Source organism: Pelobates fuscus, chromosome 5 (assembly GCF_036172605.1).
Source record: "Pelobates fuscus isolate aPelFus1 chromosome 5, aPelFus1.pri, whole genome shotgun sequence".
Taxonomy (NCBI): Eukaryota; Metazoa; Chordata; class Amphibia; order Anura; family Pelobatidae; genus Pelobates; species Pelobates fuscus.
Genome location: NC_086321.1, coordinates 44,441,363 through 44,461,723, shown reverse-complemented (window position 1 = coordinate 44,461,723; position 20,361 = coordinate 44,441,363). Strand labels below are relative to the sequence as shown.

The window sequence follows — 20,361 nt, the reverse complement described above, 5'->3', positions numbered from 1 at the left end:
AAATAATTCAAAGTTTATTAGTAGATATGGCATATGTCATGAACAGTAATATGAAATGTCATGTACATATAAGCAGCAGGTTGATGTATAATGCAAATAACAATTGTTACAAATTACAACAATATGATATATTATGGTTTAAAGAGAGATATAGATTAGTAGAAAATAGTAAATGGTATGAGAAAGCTTATACGTCATGTCTTGGGTCTTAAAGAGGGCTTAAGAATAAGGGACATAGACATACTTCCAGTTAAGAAAGACCTTGGGCGTTGCCATATTAAAGCGACAAAAAAATATTGTGCTTTGTATACAAGTTAAGTCAAATGCTATAGAGAAGGATTGAGTAGCCAAATAGGAAAAGTGTAATTGGAGAGAAAAATTAAGCAGAAGAGAAGAAAGGAGAGAATGAAGGGGTCCTGATAGAATATGGGAAAGTAAAAGAAATAGCCTGCTTGAAGTTCTAATATGCCCCAGTGAGCAAACAAAAAATTGCCCAGAGCAAACCAGAAGGCCTGAATCCTGGCATGTGCAGCTAGTAGTATATCACTTGTCAGCATAACATAGTGAATACTGTCTAGGAGAAGCGTTGTTCCACCAGACTCCGAAAAATGAAGGACAAATTATATTCACAACAGGGTAACATTATAGAATTTAGTTAGCAGTGACCAGAACTCTAGAATCTAGTCCAGACACTCTGCGGGATCATCTGTAGCACAGTGGCCACTTGGAAATGTATCTGACCAGCTTGGCCCCCGCACTCCAGCCTCCTGTACCTCCACTTTGCCAATAAAGTTCCTGCGTAGATTTACAAGAGCCCCCAAATGACTCTTCCGTTGCCGACCACTTGTCTCTGTTGAGCATCACGCAACTCCCAACTACCAGTCTGCCAGAGGCCCGATCATCAGCAGTGTTTCTGTCACTCATTTTGTTCACAGCTATATCGATCAGAAGTGGAATCATCTTACTGGGAGAGTAACCAAATTACAGGTCTTGCAGTGAGCAGTAGGCCTAAGAGGTTGTAAACCAAGGCTGCCCAAAATGTAGATCCCTAAATGTTGTAGAACTACAACTCTCAAGATGCTTTGCATGCCTTTAGAATGGCAACACATCATGGAAGCTGTTTTAAAACGTGTGGATCTACCTTTTGGACAGCACTGTTGTACACAGAGTTCTCAAAGAGTAATCTTCACAAAAAGCTTAGCAAAATGTTTATGGAGGATTGTTTATGCCAAATAGCGGCAGTAAGCGATGAAAGCATCCAAGTAAAATGGTAGCAGATTGCAAAGCTCAAGACCAGAACTGTGAAATATGGCATCCTGTCAGCTCAATGGTCTGGCCCCGACCACCAACAAAGCCTAAATTAACCATACAAGGACTATTGGCATTTCATACTAAGCCTCGTTAATCTCCAAACATTTATTAATAGCACATCTCTTCAGCTTTATTCTTTATTGTTATAATGAAAATAATTTTGTTGTCATGATAATTATTAGGAAAATGCTCAGTCTACAAAGTGTTTTAGGTGACGACAAATTAAATTGGTCTTGATGCTGCCGTGAAAGGATCACTGCTGATGCTTGTGGATCACCTGATATATTGGATCTCCCACATGTAGGGTGCCAGTTTGATCCACGCCGTAGTACTGCCCAAAGAGAGGTGAGGTTTTATAGACATGGCTCAGAGCGGCATCACTTTTCCTGTAGGTTCTTAAGGTATCCAGCGGTTCCTTTCGTGTTATGATTCCAGTGTCCGGGTTCACAGTAGTTAAGATACAGCGTCCACATGCCATGATCCTTTTAAGTCTAGCTGTGCCCACCCTGATGTCATGCCAAGCATCCTCTGCAAAGGCATTACAGTCAGACACCACTATACAAGGCCTGAAATTCCTCAGGGAGATGGGCTCTGCGAGACGACTGTTGAGATCCTCCATGGATGTCTCAGAGAGAAGCATGATAGGGCTGGCATCACTATAAGCAATGACATCTACATCTCTGAACAGCACCTCACTGTCTTTGGATTTGCGTGGGCGCATTGTCTTCTCTTCAAAATGCACCAAGTGGTAGGGCTGACTGCTTTGGAAATAGGATGTGAACCAGCGAGAAGCTTCTTCCCCACAATCCCGGCCCTGGATGTCCTTTCCAAACACTCTGCAGTCCCGCACCTTGTTGCTTTTAGGAAGTGACATGGGAACTAGGAGCTCATCCATCCCTTCACCTTTAAGGCACAAAGAGTCACCACGCACGCTCACAGAGATGAGAACCATACGAGGTTCCTGTCTGCCAGTCACCATATGCCCATCCTCGGTCACCACCAACCAATGCCTGTCCCTAAGATCTCCTTTATATAGACCAAGCTCCATGCAGTCTGCTTCCTGCACTGACACTGGTCGACATGACTTGATGGGGTAAATGAGTAGTTCGGACACAATTCCCACCTGCTTCAATTCTAGTTCTTCACTTTGCTTTTTCCTCCACCACATCCAGGTGGCAATAGCTGTGAGCCCCACACCAGCTGTCCAGAGCAGAAGTAAGCGTTGGCGTGGGAAGGCCTGCAAAGCAGACTGTATGGCTGCAGTAAGATAGCTGGACATTTCAGGAGATATGTGTACCTCTGTGATTTATGTATGATATCAATGTCACGTGCCAAGTGTCCAATGGAAAGGTTCAAACACTACTGTCCAGACAGACTGAAATCAGCTCCATGCAACCTAAAATGAAACAAAGTACATTACGTGCAATTAGAAAACTGACCACACTCAAATAATCTCATACAGGATCATATGAGGATAAAAAGATAAGATTAAAAATTAGAACTATGGGACAGAAAATAGTTACAAGAAGAATGTTTGGTTTCATTCTGTTGTGACAGAATCCAGGGTTCAAGCCAGAAAGATAGTACTTTAAACAAAGGATTCCTTAAACTCAACCTGAAAAAAGTCATTGCCTCACTTACACCCCACTCCTACAGCCCATGTGCACGAAGGGTGAGAATTAATAGAACGACCAACGACCCATTCATTTCTCTATTTCTTAAGGTTTTGTTGGCGTAATTTATCATGATGCTTGGTCAAAGGATCCCAAATACTTGTATTCTAGCAATAGCACTAGTCTTTTTCATGTATTTGTTCCTATGTCCTTACAACCCCATATCTGCATGGAATTACTGTTGCTCAAGCTTTTCCCACCCCTTTTGCTGCTAGCCAGATTCCATGCTACACTGGTGGTGTCATGACAGTCCAAAGTGCCTTTACAGCATGCTTTTCTTTGCCAATATTTCTTCATTATTTAACTTCTAAAGAAAACATGTAGGTCATATGGCAAATTGTAAAAAAAAAAAAAAAAAAAAAAATTTGACTTTTGATGTTGCTGTGTGAAAATCTAAAATATTACGTAATTATATAATATTATTTTACCTCCGAAATCTTCCTAACTTTTACGGTTCAGCAATATCTACTGTGTCCCTATATTTTTTTTCTTCTGCCCATGGTAAAAATCCTAAACCTAAAAAAAAAAAAAAAAGCTCCTGCTCTCAAACTAGAAGGTCAAAATCTGATTTTCCTATAAATAACATCATATTATGCACCTACCCACATCATCTGTCTGACCTACTGTAAGGATACATACCCTTGCCCTGCACCACTCATCTGCTGCCCCTACCTCCCCGAGTAACCACCACATCAGTTTCACACCCTCAGACACCTTTGTAAGCGTTTCTAATGCCAGACGCTTATCTCTGCCCCTTTTTCACAATCTAATTTCCTACCTGGCTTTAACCAGACCAAACTTCTGGAATAAAAGGGAATCATGACATGTCACACATGTCGTGTGTCCTTAAGGGGTTAAACCTAAACCGCTTTGAATTTCTTTCCTGACATGCAAATTTTCCTATATGGTTGAATTATCTCTACATATAAGCTATGTGTGTTAAGTGAAAGTCACCTAAAGCTCAGAGATTGGTCTAATAGCCAGTTAATTGATTCATGTACTAGATGATATCAGAGTAATTGATCATATTATTGGACATCCTTACCTTAAAGCTGCTTTTATTTATTTGTTAGACAGATTTTGTATTAGACAAATTTCGTATTATTTGCTTGCACTTCATATAAAACTGTTTTTTTTACCTAATTAAATATTAAGTTACATTTTAACATAAAACTGTGGGTTGGGGAGGCGGAGCCTAGCAGCGAACCTGGATGGCAGCAATCCCTCAGAGCTCTGCTCAAAATTGACCAAAAACGTCTGAATTCTGGTAAAAAAGACCTGCTTACCTCACAGAAAACGACACCCTGACTGCAGGAACCAGAATGGGTCGCAAAAACAAAAAATCTAGACCTGATAAGAGCCCACCGGGCCGCATGGGACAAAATGGCGCTGGCGGACGACTGCTCCTCTTACTCATCGGACGACATGGCAATTGCCCCAAGGGTACAGACCACTCCGGCTATGAAGCAGTGCCAAGCCCCACCGGAGACCACTACAGACCGAGACCCGGTCACCGCCGCGCAAATCAAGGTGATGCTGGCGGAACTCCGCGCGAATTTGGCAGACGACCTAGCCCCCCTCAAAAAGGCAGTAGAACACACTACTGCCAAATTGGCCCAACTCGACACTACCCAGAGCAACCACGCTAACCGGCTCACTGCGGTGGAGACAGGGCTGGCAGCCTTAAACCAACACCGGCTAAAGACCGACCGCAGACTCGACAGCATGGAGGACCAGAGGCGCAGGCACAATTTAAGACTCAGGGGAGTACCGGAACATGTGGGACTGTCAGACCTACCTCACTTCGTCAGGAGATTCATGGCGGCCCATCTACCTCCAAAACAGGCCAAATCCATCAGACTTGACGGTATGTTCCGGCTCCCCAAGCCGCCCAACGCACCAGCCTCCACTTCTCCGGACCTCATCATCCGCTTCAGCTCTCTACAGGACAAGGCCCTGTTACAAGCTGCGGTGAGGGGTAAAACGCCCATTCCCTTCGAAGGCGCTTCGCTGCTCCTTTTCCCGGACCTGTCCAGGAACACACTCCTGTGGCGCCAATCCCTGAGACCGCTACTTCAGCAGCTGAGAGCCAAAGAGGTGCCATATCGCTGGGGTCCCTCCCGCACGGTGCTGATAACAGCCCAGGACGCTACTCTCCGCGCGGAAACTTATCAGGAGCTAGAAGACCGCCTACGATCGCTGGGACTCCCCCTTACCGCTACCCCTGAAAGCAGCAGCCTGACACAGGTGGACTTAACCACGATCCGAGAGTTCGTACCTCGGGCGACAGGACCCACCGCATCCATAGGATTCAGGACTTGACTAAGAGGTGGAAGGGTCCCAGCGGCGGCTGAGCACCTACTCAGGTTCCCCCACACTGCCAGGAACTGTACGAACTGTACAAATTGTTCTCAAGTTACCGATTTTACCGACCGCATGGTCAAACGTTGGACTTAACTTTTTACTTTTTCCATGGTTATGTACTCTGAATGTTTTAACCCGCACTTGCCGTGCCTCCAACACACACTTACACGACACAGACCACATAATAACACCATCCAGGTACTCATTGCAAGCTTTTCAGACTCTCTCTCCCCCCCTTCCGCACTTCCATCTGCCGCACTGATTGCGTTACTCTCTCCAGAGGGAAGGGCACCCACTCTAGCCGCGAATATACAAATCACCCACACTGCACTCCGACATTACAAGTATGCGGCATCACCACTCACATGACAATCGGGCAGGCTCTTACCACACAAACAAACTCACCCCAATTCACTAATAGAGGTATACATAGCAACGAGATTGTAAACAGGAACGCAGAACCTCGCAAATGCAATCAAAGTGTTGTTGTTCCCCCTTTTTCAAACAATCCTGCTGTTAGTGATCACGTTGCAGAACCTTCCCATATAAACCTTAAGCTAATAGCTCCCTGTTAGGCTGTGTAAATAGTGACAGCATCTTGTGCACCGGTAGCAATACATAGCTCACTCTTGCTAAACTAACCGACAAAGGACAGAGCTTCATGTTTCCTATTTGTATCAATGTCTTAAAATGTACCAATACCGTTGAGTTTTCTGCATGTACTTCTCTTAATATATACAAAAATGAGCGCAGTTTTTCCTATGTACCACTACTATATTATATATTGTCAACACCTGTCTTACTTTAGCTGTTGTGGCAAAGCAAGAATACTTGTAACTTTCAAGCGCTCCAAAAATAAAGAATATAAAAAAAAAAAAAACTGTGGGTTGGACATTAAATAATCTGGGTTCATGCCCATTTCCTCTCTAGCCCTATATGCATTGGTCTCCTCTAAATTATATCTTTAAAGGGACACGATAGTCACCTGAACAACTTTAGCTTAATGAAGCAGTTTTGGTGTATAGAACATGCCCCTGCAGCTTCACTGCTCAATCCTCTGCCATTTAGGAGTTAAATCCCTTTGTTTATTAACCCTAGTCACACCTCCCTGCATGTGACTTGCACAGCCTTCCATAAACACTTCCTGTAAAGAGAGCCCTATTTAGGCTTTCTTTATTGCAAGTTCTGATTTTCTTATCCCCTGCTATGTTAATAGCTTGCTAGACCCTGTAAGAGCCTCCTGTATGTAATTACAGTTCAATTTAGAGATTGAGATACAATTATTTAAGGTTAATTACATCTGTTTGAAAGTGAAACCAGTTTTTTTTTCATGCAGGCTCTGTCAATCATAGCCAGGGGAGGTGTGGCTAGGGCTGCATAAACAGAAACAAAGTGATTTAACTCCTAAATGACAGTGAATTGAGCAGTGAAATTGCAGGGGAATGATCTATACACTAAAACTGCTTTATTTAGCTAAAGTAATTTAGGTGACTATAGTGTTCCTTTAATCTAATCCTTTTTCTGATGATATTAAGCCATGCCCATGGCATTATCAATGCAAAAATCACATCATTGACGATGCCCACTCACGTTTTGGTTCCATGGCCATCAAGAACACACCCCAGGCCTGTGAATACTTGAGCTATACATCTGCTCAGGGTCGTGTTATGGCTTCCTTCTGGTTATCCGAAAGCATGTTTTATCCTGTTTGATACCTGGTTTTTGATCATAGTTTGTTCTGACTACTTAGATTTCTGTACCTCTGACCTTGGCTTGGCTTATCGAATTCATGTACCCTTGTTATCCTTGACCTTTGGCTGATTATTGACCTTAATAGTTCTCTGTATTTACATTAAGCCCAGCCGTGCTATTTTCCGGTAATAAGTAGCTATCTTTTTCCTTGTCCTGTGTGACTATTCTGTGTGAGAGATCATTTTCTATCCTGATACCTTTTTTGTTTTTTCATTGGCTGGCTGTGTTTACTTACAGTCAATTTAAAATCTCAGTGTGGCAAATTCCAGCATGTCCCCTGTTCACTGCCCTTCTTGCCAAACACTTTATAGCTGATAGGGTGAGTGGCAGTGATACCGGAGAAACTGACGGAAGCCAAGCACAGAGAAGTGGACACAGGTTTCTTCAGGAAGGAAGAGATTCTTTATTCGATTCACCGACCGGGGCTCAGAGGGACTTATGTCACCAAAATACAACAAGATCTGAGCCCAGAACTGACTGTGTAAATGCATGATATAGACATATAGCTCCTCCTATAGTTAACTCTACCCACATATATTCTTTACACAATCAGCTGAACAAAGCCTAACTTCCCTTACTTGTTAGACCACATGGCTCACCCAGAACAATGGAGGAGGGGAAGTGTTTTCAGTTTCTGCATTCCTGCATTTGCTCAATACGGTGTTGATTGTATCTTAGCTACGTGTAACTAACTAACTGATACAACATTTACACATATGCCACATGGCAATCTTGTCCTAGTAAATTTATTTTTACTGAGATTCCACCACATTCCCCCCTTTGATGCTTCTGATATTTCACAATTCCAGATGCATCACTTAACCATAGTTTGCTTACACCTCAGGTTGCCATGAATCAGAACAGACCTCGTAAGCATCTTAGCATCCTTACAAATTCCTTTAGCACTCCTCATTCTGATTCTCTCTGGGCTAAGGGTTCATACTTGCAAACAGCCATTACATGCGCAGCTGGTTTCCTTTCTGTCGTGCTCTCTATGACACTCTGTATGGACCAAATTACCAATGGAACCAAACATGGTAGAAAGAGACACACTATAATCAACATGACTCCTCCTACCAATGTCTTGATCCCTCCAAGCTGCTCGTACCTACTTCCAAACCAACTACTAGAATTGTACCCGTTCCAGGCTTAAGTCGGTACATGCGTCAGTTTAGCCATGTGGCTTGTGAGATCAGCCACTGCCTGCCCTTCATCATCTATGTGCAGACAACAGTTGCTGAGATTGAACTTTCCACATACACCTCCTTCTATTTGCACTGGAAGTGAATGGAGGACTTTATCAACAGCCCAACTGGTTTACCTGGTAAGAAGGCTATGTGCTTTACAGAGGAATCCATAATTGCCTAATGGTAGAATGAGGCTTGAATCCCTGTATTAGAATACAATAACACTTCATGGGCATACAGTTTGGCTGTTAACCAGTTCCCTCACATATTACATCCCTCCTATTGGCAATGAAGCGCGCTAAGGTAGCCAGTGCCACTCATTATCTTCCCAGCTACCTACATTCAAGGATGCTAGCTTCTTTTTATGATTCACATCATAAACTTTAACTCTCAAGGTCTCTGCTGTTTCAATTGGCAACAAGAAGAAGGATGGTTTGAGCATACCTAATACACATGCCCCTTCCCAGTCCTGTGGTAACTCCGAATATACTTTCTTACCACAGATCCAGTACAAATTTGCTGGGGCTTTCCAACTAGATGTAGCAGATAGGTCAAACCACACATCCTTTAAATTGGCGTATCTAGCAAACGGGTTAGATGGTTCTGAGACATTTGAAGCCGACCACCAAGTTGTATTCTTTGTATCATCATCATAAGCTTTTTGCCCTAGACAAGTTAATTCTCCTACAGAAGTATTATACATCATTCCTTTCCTCGCTATGCAAACATAACCTATGATGGAGGTCTTTAATCTCCACTCAGATTTACCTCTAACACTCATATGATAATCGGCTTGTGTAGATATTAATTGGTCAACTGCCTCAGAACCGGACATTACCTCCTTTGCTTCCCAAGGCCATTGGTCTCCCATGTTAGTACCTCCACACACATAGCAGCTGGTAACATTAAGACTACCGGCAATACTTTCGGCTAAATCTATGAACAGGTTTTTAGCATTATGGGGGATCTTATTATCTATACTCATCTCTTCATAAAAAGTATGGTATACTTGATGAGTTTGGGAGGTTACCGTATCAGTCTCTATCCCTATAAACAATATTGTCCCAGGGTCTAAACCCGTCCCATATATTTGAAACCCAAATAAATTACCATATTTATCTAAGAACTTGTCGGGGTTATTTATAAGTATATGGATTGGATTGCATTCCATAGACTTACAGTATGGACTGGTAGGCAACTTAGTCACAATCATGTCCTTGTCTGCTGTCTGTCCCCAAGTTGCCCACCCCACACAAGACCAATATGGGCAAAAGTTATAATCTCTATTTGGGCATTTAGGACTTACATATTTATTTTTACTACTGGGACAAATATATTTATCGTTAGACCCATACGTCCTCTCCCATCCAAGATCCCCACATACATTCCACGGCTTTCTACCACTTGATATCGCTTTACACGCATCAAATAGCAGAACACCTGAAGAATATACGAATTCTAATACCGTCTTATTAATTAGGGTCCCCGAGGATCTCCATTCCTGAGAGTCAACCAAATTGTACGGGGTTGATACTCTGGACTGAAGCACTTAGGTTCTCCTACTCCTAAATGGCACACACTATATTCTATATTTAGGTATCTACATCTTGATACATCTCCTTTACACTCATATTGTGAATGCCAAATTAGGGTCTGGGATATATGGTTACCTGTTATAGTAGTCTTAATGCAAACCTCACAGCTAGGTGTGTCAGTACCTCTACCTTCCTGAATATAAAAAGACACAAAAATATACATTATCAAAAGCACTTCTTTCGACGTCTTCATCCTCAGTCTTCGTCCGTGCGATGGCACCTCAGCTTCCAGGATGTAAGGGCTGCAGGGAATGGAGTTCTGCTCGTCTTCACAGGGGTCCCTTCGAGACTTTCCTGGCTTTTAATAACACGTTGGTGAGCGGACAGGCATTATTATGGCCGTCAAAAACACTCACTTGTAGATCTTTGTTGATGTTCCCTTTTAACAATATTATCTTCGCAAAAAACACTTTTAATCCAACTCGATCACACGCTCCAACTGGATCTTGCAAGGATTCTCTGGATCTATGGTAGCTTGTCAGGAATCTGCCGCTGTTTTTTTTTTACCCTAGAGTGATGAATCCACGGAGTCACTTCTACAACCTTTACAACTGTTGGGGTAGATAAAAGAACAACATAGGGACCTCTCCACTTGGAACCTAATGGAACAGTGTTCCATTTTTTTATCCACACTTGATCCCCTGGATGGTAAGAATGAACAGGTGGATAAATATTCACAGGTAATCTGTCTTGTACCCATTGCTGTACCTCCTCCATAGTTTTACCCAACTCTACAACCTGCTGCCGGGTAATTCCTTCTCCCAACTGACTCAAATCCCCCGTTAAGTTACCAAGTATGGAAGGTGGATGCCCATACATAATTTTTCAGCAGTACCCCAGAAACAAAAGAAAGCATCTTTGAGGTCTAGGAAGGTATAGTAGGTTGCCCCACCTGGTATTAAAGCAAGCAGATTATAGGGGATGGGTACCACTGGGTGTATATTGACTACTGCATTATTAACTGCGTTTAGATCTTGTACAGGATGATACTCATCTGATCCCGGCTTCTGAACAGGTAATAATGGAGTGTTCCAAGGGGAGGTACAGAATTTTAGGATGTCATACTTTGCACACTTATCCACATAGGTTTGTATATTTTCCTTAGCCCTCTATAATATATGGTACTAACTAAGGCTAACAGGATATGCTCCAAGCTTTGATTCAATGTGTATTGGTAGAATATTGCGAGCAAGTCCTGGAGGATTATTCTCTGTCCATATTCTTGAAATGTCAAATAAGGATTCATCAATCTTAGGGTCTGTATTTGTTATTATAGAGTAGAAGTGCCATTCTTCTTCCCTTTGCACCGATACTGATATTATGCCTGGTGATCTATTAAACTTCAGAGACATTGATCCGTTGGGTTTAAAAGTTATCTGGGCTTGAAGCTTTGATAATAGATCTCGTCCTAGAAGCTGAACTGGACACTCCAGCATATATAGGAACTGGTGCTTAACAAAATGGCCTCCTAGAATACAAGTATGACTCCTGAGAATTGGTCTAGCAGCGCTTTTCCCAGTAGCTCCTATCATAATTATAGTCTTCCTGAAGGAGGAGAAACTAGGTTAGTTACCACAGAGTACTCAGCACCAGTGTCAATCATGAAAGAGCTCCTCTTTCCCTCTATTGATACATCGACCATAGGCTGCACTCGGCTAAAGGGGGATGGAGCCCAGTCGGTATCAATAGTCTTCCATGACAGTGTCAGCCAGACTGACAAAATCTCTATCTTCTCTATCCCTTAATCTCTAGGTAGGGGAATAGTATACTACTGTCATTCCCTCCAAGACTTTCTCTATAGCCACCTCTGTAACCATCTCGTAACCTTCTCTCTTGTCTTATCTATAACTTGCTTTATATTCCCTCTGTGGGCAGTCACTTTTCCAATATCCTTCCTCTCTACAATACGCACAGTGATTCCTACTTCCTCCCTTACTCAGGCTATTCTCAACTCCTCTATTCACCTCCCTTCCCTGTCTCTCTACACTTATGATAGCTACAGCTAGCATATCTGCCTTCATCCTCATTTTACGTTCTTCCTCCTGCTTTGTTTCAATCTCCCTGTTCATATACACCTGAACTGTGATATGGACATTCCTACAAATCCCTTTAACTTTAGCAATTTTCTTTTGATATCACCTTGGGTCTGGCTGACAAATGCTGAGTTGTTCATTCGAGAGTTCTCAGGGGCCTCTGGATTAAAAGGAGTATATAAACTATATGACTCCAGCAATCTCTCATAGAAAGCATTAGGTTACTCGTCTGCTTTCGTAAAGGAATTATGGGTCTTCCAATTAAACAGATCAGTCATGGTGAACGGGACATAAACAAATACAGGGTCTGCCAACTGTAATTGACCATTAATATCAATGTGTGGGGGACCAGGGGTAAGCTGCAGTGGCATTTGTAAATGTCAAAGTTGGAGGGCACCGGTCATTTGTCAGGTTAGGGTGGGACTTAGATAGGGTTGTTTAGTCATAGGTTCCGTTCGGGGAGTGGTGAGGTAGGTGGAAATGGATAAATTAATTTTACTGGTCAGTAACTTGGTTAACAAAATGTTTCGGACAGGGCTAGGAGGAGCCTGACCAGTAACCAAAAATGGTAAAAGTGTATTCCAGCGTCCTATACCATTGACCATTTCATCCAGTTGTATTTCAAAACTAATTTACTGTTACTAAAGGCACACAAGGCTCAGTAATTATAGTGTTATGTCAGTGGTTATGGTGTTTTCAGTGATTATGGTATTATCAGTGGTTATGGTATTATCAGTGGTTATGGTATTATCAGTGGTTATGGTGTTTTCAGTAGTTATGGTGTTTTCAGTAGTTATGGTATTATCAGTGGTTATGGTATTATCAGTGGTTATGGTATTATCAGTGGTTATGGTATTATCAGTGGTTATGGTGTTTTCAGTGATTATGGTATTATCAGTGGTTATGGTATTTTCAGTGGTTATGGTATTTTCAGTGGTTATGGTATTTTCAGTGGTTATGGTATTATCAGTGGTTATGGTATTATCAGTGGTTATGGTGTTTTCAGTGGTTATGGTATTATCAGTGGTTATGGTATTATCAGTGGTTATGGTATTTTCAGTGGTTATGGTATTTTCAGTGGTTATGGTATTTTCAGTGGTTATGGTGTTATCAGTGGTTATGGTGTTTTCAGTGGTTATGGTGTTTTCAGTGGTTATGGTGTTTTCAGTGATTATGGTATTATCAGTGGTTATGGTATTATCAGTGGTTATGGTATTATCAGTGGTTATGGTATTTTCAGTGGTTATGGTATTTTCAGTGGTTATGGTATTTTCAGTGGTTATGGTGTTTTCAGTGGTTATGGTGTTATCAGTGGTTATGGTGTTTTCAGTGATTATGGTGTTTTCAGTGGTTATGGTATTTTCAGTGGTTATGGTATTTTCAGTGGTTATGGTATTTTCAGTGGTTATGGTGTTTTCAGTGGTTATGGTATTATCAGTGGTTATGGTATTATCAGTGGTTATGGTGTTATCAGTGGTTATGGTGTTTTCAGTGATTATGGTGTTATCAGTGGTTATGGTATTTTCAGTGGTTATGGTGTTTTCAGTGGTTATGGTGTTTTCAGTGGTTATGGTGTTTTCAGTGGTTATGGTGTTTTCAGTGGTTATGGTGTTTTCAGTGGTTATGGTGTTTTCAGTGGTTATGGTATTATCAGTGGTTATGGTATTATCAGTGGTTATGGTGTTTTCAGTGATTATGGTGTTTTCAGTGGTTATGGTGTTATCAGTGGTTATGGTATTATCAGTGGTTATGGTGTTTTGTAATTGCTGAGAATTATCTGATTTCAGTGGATTCAGTTACTGTTATTAAGAATTCTCCTCACAATTTTGACTGCTAATAATAAAACTGAATACAAAGAACCAGTTGGGGGGGTAGGTAGGCACAGAAAAAGGAGGGGACAGGCATCTGAGAGCCAGAGACAATTAGAGCACAGGGGGACATACCAGCTGCACCAGTTTTTGCTAAAGAATTTAGTTGAGGGATGGTCAGATGGGTCAGGTTCCATTGGGGATGGACAGACCAGTTTTGATAACCATCTAGTAACACAAACTGTGTTAACAGTCAAAATATGGAAACTGGTCATTCTCTACTACATAAGGTAGTCCCCAAAATCACACACAGTATATCCCTTTTTAAAGTTATTTAGCATACATTCTAAGGGATCAACAATCTTTAAATTCCGGCGCTGCCATACTTAGCAACGGAGCGTCTAATTCAAAGAAACACAACAAACACACCTCCAACAGTCACACTCGTTTCCCTGGCAACAGCGCCATGTGGCACAGTTACTAGGTCAAACTCATACAACAAAACATACAGGGAATTCCCGTACACACACAGCTGTTACACCAGTCACTAAGTAACTAATATTATGCCCTTTGGCGAAACTATACAGTCACCCACGCTATAATTCTCTATATATGAATTACCCGTCTATAACACACCCCAGTAACATCGTCTTTTACAAATAGCGGTTACAGTACGGTTAGCATAAGTCAAAGCACAATTTAAGGTCACAATACAATTATTAGTGGTTATGGTGTTAAACATGCATTAGACGACAATGATTAGTACTTATATACAGTGTCAGTAAATATACAGGGTTATGGTACCGTGCACTATGATACAGCAACACACTATTAACACTCTCGCTAGACGGCTGAGCTTGCGCTATCTAACAAGATATACACTTTACTAAACAATCTTTAACACATTTACAATCCCAACTAAACTATTGGCCAGTACCTTGAGTGGACTACCTAAAACTATATACACACCCGTTTTGGTTAGCCACACTGCCCAAGCACCACATATAGCGAACTAGAGGACCGAATTTACACAGACGCCTCTTAGTCTATTACTCTATCAAAAATCTAGTGGGTTCCAAATTTACACGCCTTCCCACTTAGCCAAGATAGGTTGAGAGCTAGCGAACCGAATTTACACAGACGCCGCTTAGTCTCCCGGTCCCTCCGACCTAGCGAACGTAATATACACCCTAGAACGCTAGTCTAGACAAGACACCGGTGTCCGGCTAGGGCTATTTACACAGAACCCCGCCTGACTCCAAACCAAATCAAACGGTCTTACTAAAGAGCGTTCGATTGAGCGGTGCGCCTTCGCTCCTTCCCTCCGACAGAGGGGGCAGATTCCATACACAGATTTAAACCCCTTTTGGGCCTACCGCACAATCGGTATACCCCTAGTGGGTCTGCCGTCTAAAACAGCAGTTGTCTTACCTCCTCGTTCCTGAACCTGGGTTCACACTCATCGACGGGGACACCCCAGCACTTACTACGTAGAGGCCGATGATCTCCTGGACAAAAGACCAGTGGCGCCGAGACGAAGGGAGGTCCACGCAGAAGTTCAGGGGTGCAGCCGTAGAGAACGTGGGCAAAGATAGACCGTCTCACGCCTCTGCTTCTCAGCTACCGTTGAACGATGAGCTTCCCGGCCCAATGCACCAAATGATACCGGAGAAACTGACGGAAGCCAAGCACAGAGAAGTGGACACAGGTTTCTTCAGGAAGGAAGAGATTCTTTATTCGATTCACCGACCGGGGCTCAGAGGGACTTATGTCACCAAAATACAACAAGATCTGAGCCCAGAACTGACTGTGTAAATGCATGATATAGACATATAGCTCCTCCTATAGTTAACTCTACCCACATATATTCTTTACACAATCAGCTGAACAAAGCCTAACTTCCCTTACTTGTTAGACCACATGGCTCACCCAGAACAATGGAGGAGGGGAAGTGTTTTCAGTTTCTGCATTCCTGCATTTGCTCAATACGGTGTTGATTGTATCTTAGCTACGTGTAACTAACTAACTGATACAACATTTACACATATGCCACATGGCAATCTTGTCCTAGTAAATTTATTTTTACTGAGATTCCACCACAGCAGGAGAACAGCAACTAATTGTTGGAGCTTGTTGTCTTTACACATGGGGAGCCCGGGAAAGGCCTTTTCATAACCACTTGTGGTAATTAGAATACAAGTGTGGACATGCGTTACTGTCTTTCCTTTAATGCATGGGTCCTCAAACTCCGGCCCCCCAGATGTTGCTGAACTACAACTCCCATGATTCAACGGCTATCTATGTAATTCAAAGAATCATGGGAGTTGTAGTTCAGCAACATCTGGGGGGGCGGAGTTTGAGGACCCATGCTTTAATGTGTTCTTTACTAAATGAAAAAAAATATACAACACCCCCCCCCCCCCCCCCCCAAAAAAAAAACTATGCTACCCAATATTAGGAGAATGAGAGCATACACACTTACAATTGTATAAAGAATGAGAAAATCAAGCTGCTGCTGCCTTTCTCTATGTCAGTTTTCCCCAGTGATGTAATAACAAGGGGACGGAGAATAGATATAAATAGACTAAGATTGCTCCAAGCATATATTCCAAGCTGACTGTACTCCCTTACCACGCCGTGTGCAGAGGGAAACACATATAGAATATGACAGTTCTAAAAAAAAAAAACCTTCAGTATCTATTTATAGTAATATGTCAGTTCTGTAAAATACATAAAATTCCATATACATTGTCTAAAGTATTAGAGACAGATGTCAAAGTAACAGGCCACAACTAAATAAAAATCAGGGACATTCATTAAAGTGTGAATTGTTAGGAATCCATAGTGAATATAAATTTGTTTTGGACAAAATAGTTAAAGGGACACTCCAGGCACCCAGACCACTTCTGCTCATTGGAGTGGTCTGGGTGCCAACTCCCACTACCCTTAACCCTGCAACTGTAATTATTGCAGTTTTTTTTTTTAAACTGCAGTAATTACCTTGCAGGGTTAAGTCCTCCCCTAGTGGCTGTCTATTAGACAGCCACTAGAGGGAACTTCCTGGTCCCTAGCACAGGTTTTCTGTGCTAGAGCGTCGCTGGACGTCCTCACGCTGGTGAGGACCTCCGGCGTCGCTCTATTCCCCATAGGGAAGCATTGAAATTCATTTTCAATGCTTTCCTATGGGGTGCGCTAATGCGCATGCGCGGCATTGCCGCGCATGCGCATTAGGTCTCCTCGGCCGGCGGGCGAGATCAGTCTCGCCCACCGGCCGACGTAAGCAGAAGGAGGAGCGGCGGGGGAGGAGGAAGCAGCGACGTGGGACCTGTCGCTGCCTCTGGTAAGTCACTGAAGGGGTTTTCACCCCTTCAGCAACTGGGGATTGGGGGGTGGGAGGGAGAGGGACCCTCCAGTGCCAGGAAAACGGATCGTTTTCCTGGCACTGGAGTTTCCCTTTGAACTCAAAACATAGATGACTTCAAAGTGGCTGTGTCTCCTAAAACCTACCTATTTCCAATCATTTCCTCTTCCTCTTTCTAAATCTGTTCTTTTCTGGGGTTTTTTTTTTCCTCGTAAAATAAGTAGGGATTAGTTTGTGATGTATTTTCCCTCCGCTTGATGAATGGTGGAGCATAAGGCAAGCTCCACTTCCTTTGTTAAGATTTGTGAAGTTCCATTTTCCTGAATACTCACCTCTCTGTCACATCCCTCGTCTATAGTCACCATCCTCTATCCTTTCCTGAGTGTCGCGCATGCCCAGTACACTTGACTTTGCCTCTAGGTTCATGGACATGCGCGGAAAGCATCATTTCCATAGCACCGGAGTTAGGGCAACCAGAGGCAGATACTATGTGTCACTGCCAGGATACTGAGCATGGCGTCCGCATGGAGAGAGATCTAGGGTCGGTCAGTCAAATTCCCAAAAAATTAATTTAAAAAAGTACAATCGAGCAAACTGAAATAAAAAAAAGGGTTACTGTGAAAAAATATGAATGGTCAATTGTGGTGGAATCTCGGTAAAAATAAATTTAGTAGGCCGAGATTACCACGTGGCATGTGTACGTGCATATGCTGACGTATCGATCAGTTGGTTGCACGAGGCAAGATACGATCAGTAGTGTACGGAGCATGTGCAAGAATACAGGATGTAGTATTCCCCTCCTCCATTGTGCTGGACAGGCCATGCGGTCAAGCAGGAAGTTAATTCTTATTTGTATTGATTGGTCAAGAGAATGTGCGGGTGGAGCTTAATATGGGAGGAGTTATGTGCCTATATAAGGAGCCTGCACTATTGTCCGGGGCTCAGAACCTGCTGTATTTTGGTGACATTAGTCCCTCTGAGTCCCGATCGGTGATCCAATAAAGAATCTCTTCCTTCCTGAAGAAACCTGTGTCCATCTCTCTGTGCTTGGCTTCCGTCAGTTTCTCCGGTATCACAATGACAATGCTTCTTTAAGAAATTCCCCATATTTTACTATTGTTGTCTAAAATGTGAATATAATTTTGATCTCACTTTGGATTTCCAACGTTCATACTTGTTTTTTATCAAATCTTTTTTTGAAATTGGGCAAAGATTTTAACTTAACAGTAAAACAGATTTACTTTATACCTGTTACATTTAGTGATTGATTGTTTTTTACATGCAACCAATAATTTAAATCACGGATTTTATACATGGGTTACCCTGCACACCTTTTGAGTTTTGGCTGGATTTTCACCTAATGTAGAGTTCCATTTCAAGGACCACTCCAAGCATTTCTTCAAATGAAAATTTTAATAAATGAGTCATTACAGCGGCATGAACAAATATGCACTATAAATGTCACCTATTTTCAAGTTTGCGTACTTATTCTCAATTTTTATTTTGCAGGACACCATCCCTTGCTTGAGCGGTGGTCTGGGTGCCCAGTCCCTCAGGTTTTAACCCTTCAGATGTAAACATAGCAGTTTCAGAGATACTACTATGTTTACATAGCAGGTTTAATCCAGCCTCTAGTGGCGGTCTTCCTTGAAAAAAATGCTTTCCTATGGACTGTTTGAATGCGGCCGCGGTACTTGCCTCGCATGCGCATTCCGCTCCACTCAGGAGCTGACGTCGGCGGGGAGGAGAGGTCACCAGGGAGCCCGGCGCTGGATTAAGGTAAGTAGCTGAAGGGGTTTTAACCCCTTCAGCGCCACAGGAGGGGACCCTGAAGGTGGGGGCACCCTTAAGGCACTATAGTGTCAAGAAAACCACTTTGTTTTCCTGACACTATAGTGATCCTTTAACTAAATAGCTCAGACTGCATTTTTTTTTTTTTTAAAGCAATCTAGTTGTTCTACCTTTCGTTTGCGTTAAGTGAGGTTGATTTAGAAAACCTAGCACCAGTTATAGCTGAGGTAGTTAACATATATCGAGCACTAGGTGGATCCACATCAAGGCTAATTGCAGCATTGCTTCCCAGAATTATAGATTATGTAACGAAACCAGCATAGACCTAATTTAAGCGTTATACACTGCTGTATATAGCCAACGAGTATAATCTGGCGTCTGTTTATCTAATTGTCTATATCCATACAAAAATGACAGTGAAATCTCTGTCTAACACTTAATTCTCATATAATTTTTAAACAAGGTATTGCTGTATAGGCATTCAGTGCATATATTCTGCTCTACTTAATTTTCGTTAGTTATAACCTCTCTGCATTGTGTTAATCTCGACTCTAAATTTTTTTTATTTTCAAAAATGTGCAGTTTATCGCACAGATATCGCTTTCTTATCCGTTTAATATCTTGCGAATATTCATGATGTAGCTGTGCACGTGGGGGGGAGGGGAGGAATTACACAAAAAAAAAAGAGTGATAGATAGTATGTAGAGTATGAAATATGTGATATATCTGCATAGAGAGATAAGAGATCACTCACCCTCAGTAAACATGTAATCCTCTGTGAGGCCTAGAAGTCCTGCATGGCTTGCAAACTTGCCTGACAACTGACGTGTAACAAAAGTTTGTTTCACTCAAGCAGCAGGATAAGTATTCCAGTCCAGCCCCCTTTTTGCAGAGCTCTTGGCAAAGCTCAGATGTGAGGTGGAGATTTAAATAACCCTGCTGGGTAAGGTTGTGGGCTAAGCATGTTAGCAGTCACTGCAGAGGTCCTGCTCTTAGCAAACACTGTATGAACTTGTTTAAGCTAGATAAGTGGCCAAATGAAACACTGTGGTTATTTAAACTCACTTAACCCCTTAAAGGACCACTCTAGGCACCCAGACCACTTCAGCTTAATGAGGTGGTCTGGGTGCCAGGTCCCTCTAGGATTAACCCTTTTTTTTTTTATAAACATAGCAGTTTCAGAGAAACTGCTATGTTTATACTGAGGGTTAATCCAGCCTCCAAAACCTCTAGTGGCTGTCTCATTGACAGCCGCTAGAGGCGCTTGCGTGCTTCTCACTGTGAAAATCACAGTGAGAGCACGCAAGCGTCCATAGGAAAGCATTGCAAATGCTTTCCTATGCGACCGGCTGAATGCGAGCGCGGCTCCTGCCGCGCATGCGCATTCTGCCGATGACGTCGCAATGAAGAAGGAGAGGAGGAGGAAAGCTCCCCGCCCGGCGCTGGAGAAAGAGGTAAGTTTAACCCCTTCCTCCCCCCAGAGCCC

The 20,361-nt window shown here is 42.5% G+C and overlaps 1 protein-coding gene across 2 annotated transcripts; it reads right to left on the bottom strand.

The window, feature by feature from the left end:
- Nucleotides 1-19,711, bottom strand: LOC134610678 (mitochondrial amidoxime-reducing component 1-like). 2 transcript variants are annotated; one of them, XM_063453781.1, is made up of 2 exons: nucleotides 19,630-19,711; nucleotides 1-2,707 (listed from the first exon to the last, which is right to left on the bottom strand). In XM_063453781.1, the coding sequence occupies exon 2, from the start codon at nucleotides 2,588-2,590 to the stop codon at nucleotides 1,565-1,567; it is 1,026 nt and encodes a 341-aa protein (XP_063309851.1). In that variant the 5' UTR covers nucleotides 2,591-2,707; nucleotides 19,630-19,711; the 3' UTR covers nucleotides 1-1,564. The 2 variants fall into 2 exon arrangements, with proteins under 2 accessions (XP_063309851.1, XP_063309852.1); XM_063453782.1 differs by lacking the exon at nucleotides 19,630-19,711 and adding an exon at nucleotides 16,206-16,283.
- Between the last annotated feature and the right edge of the window lie 650 nt (nucleotides 19,712-20,361).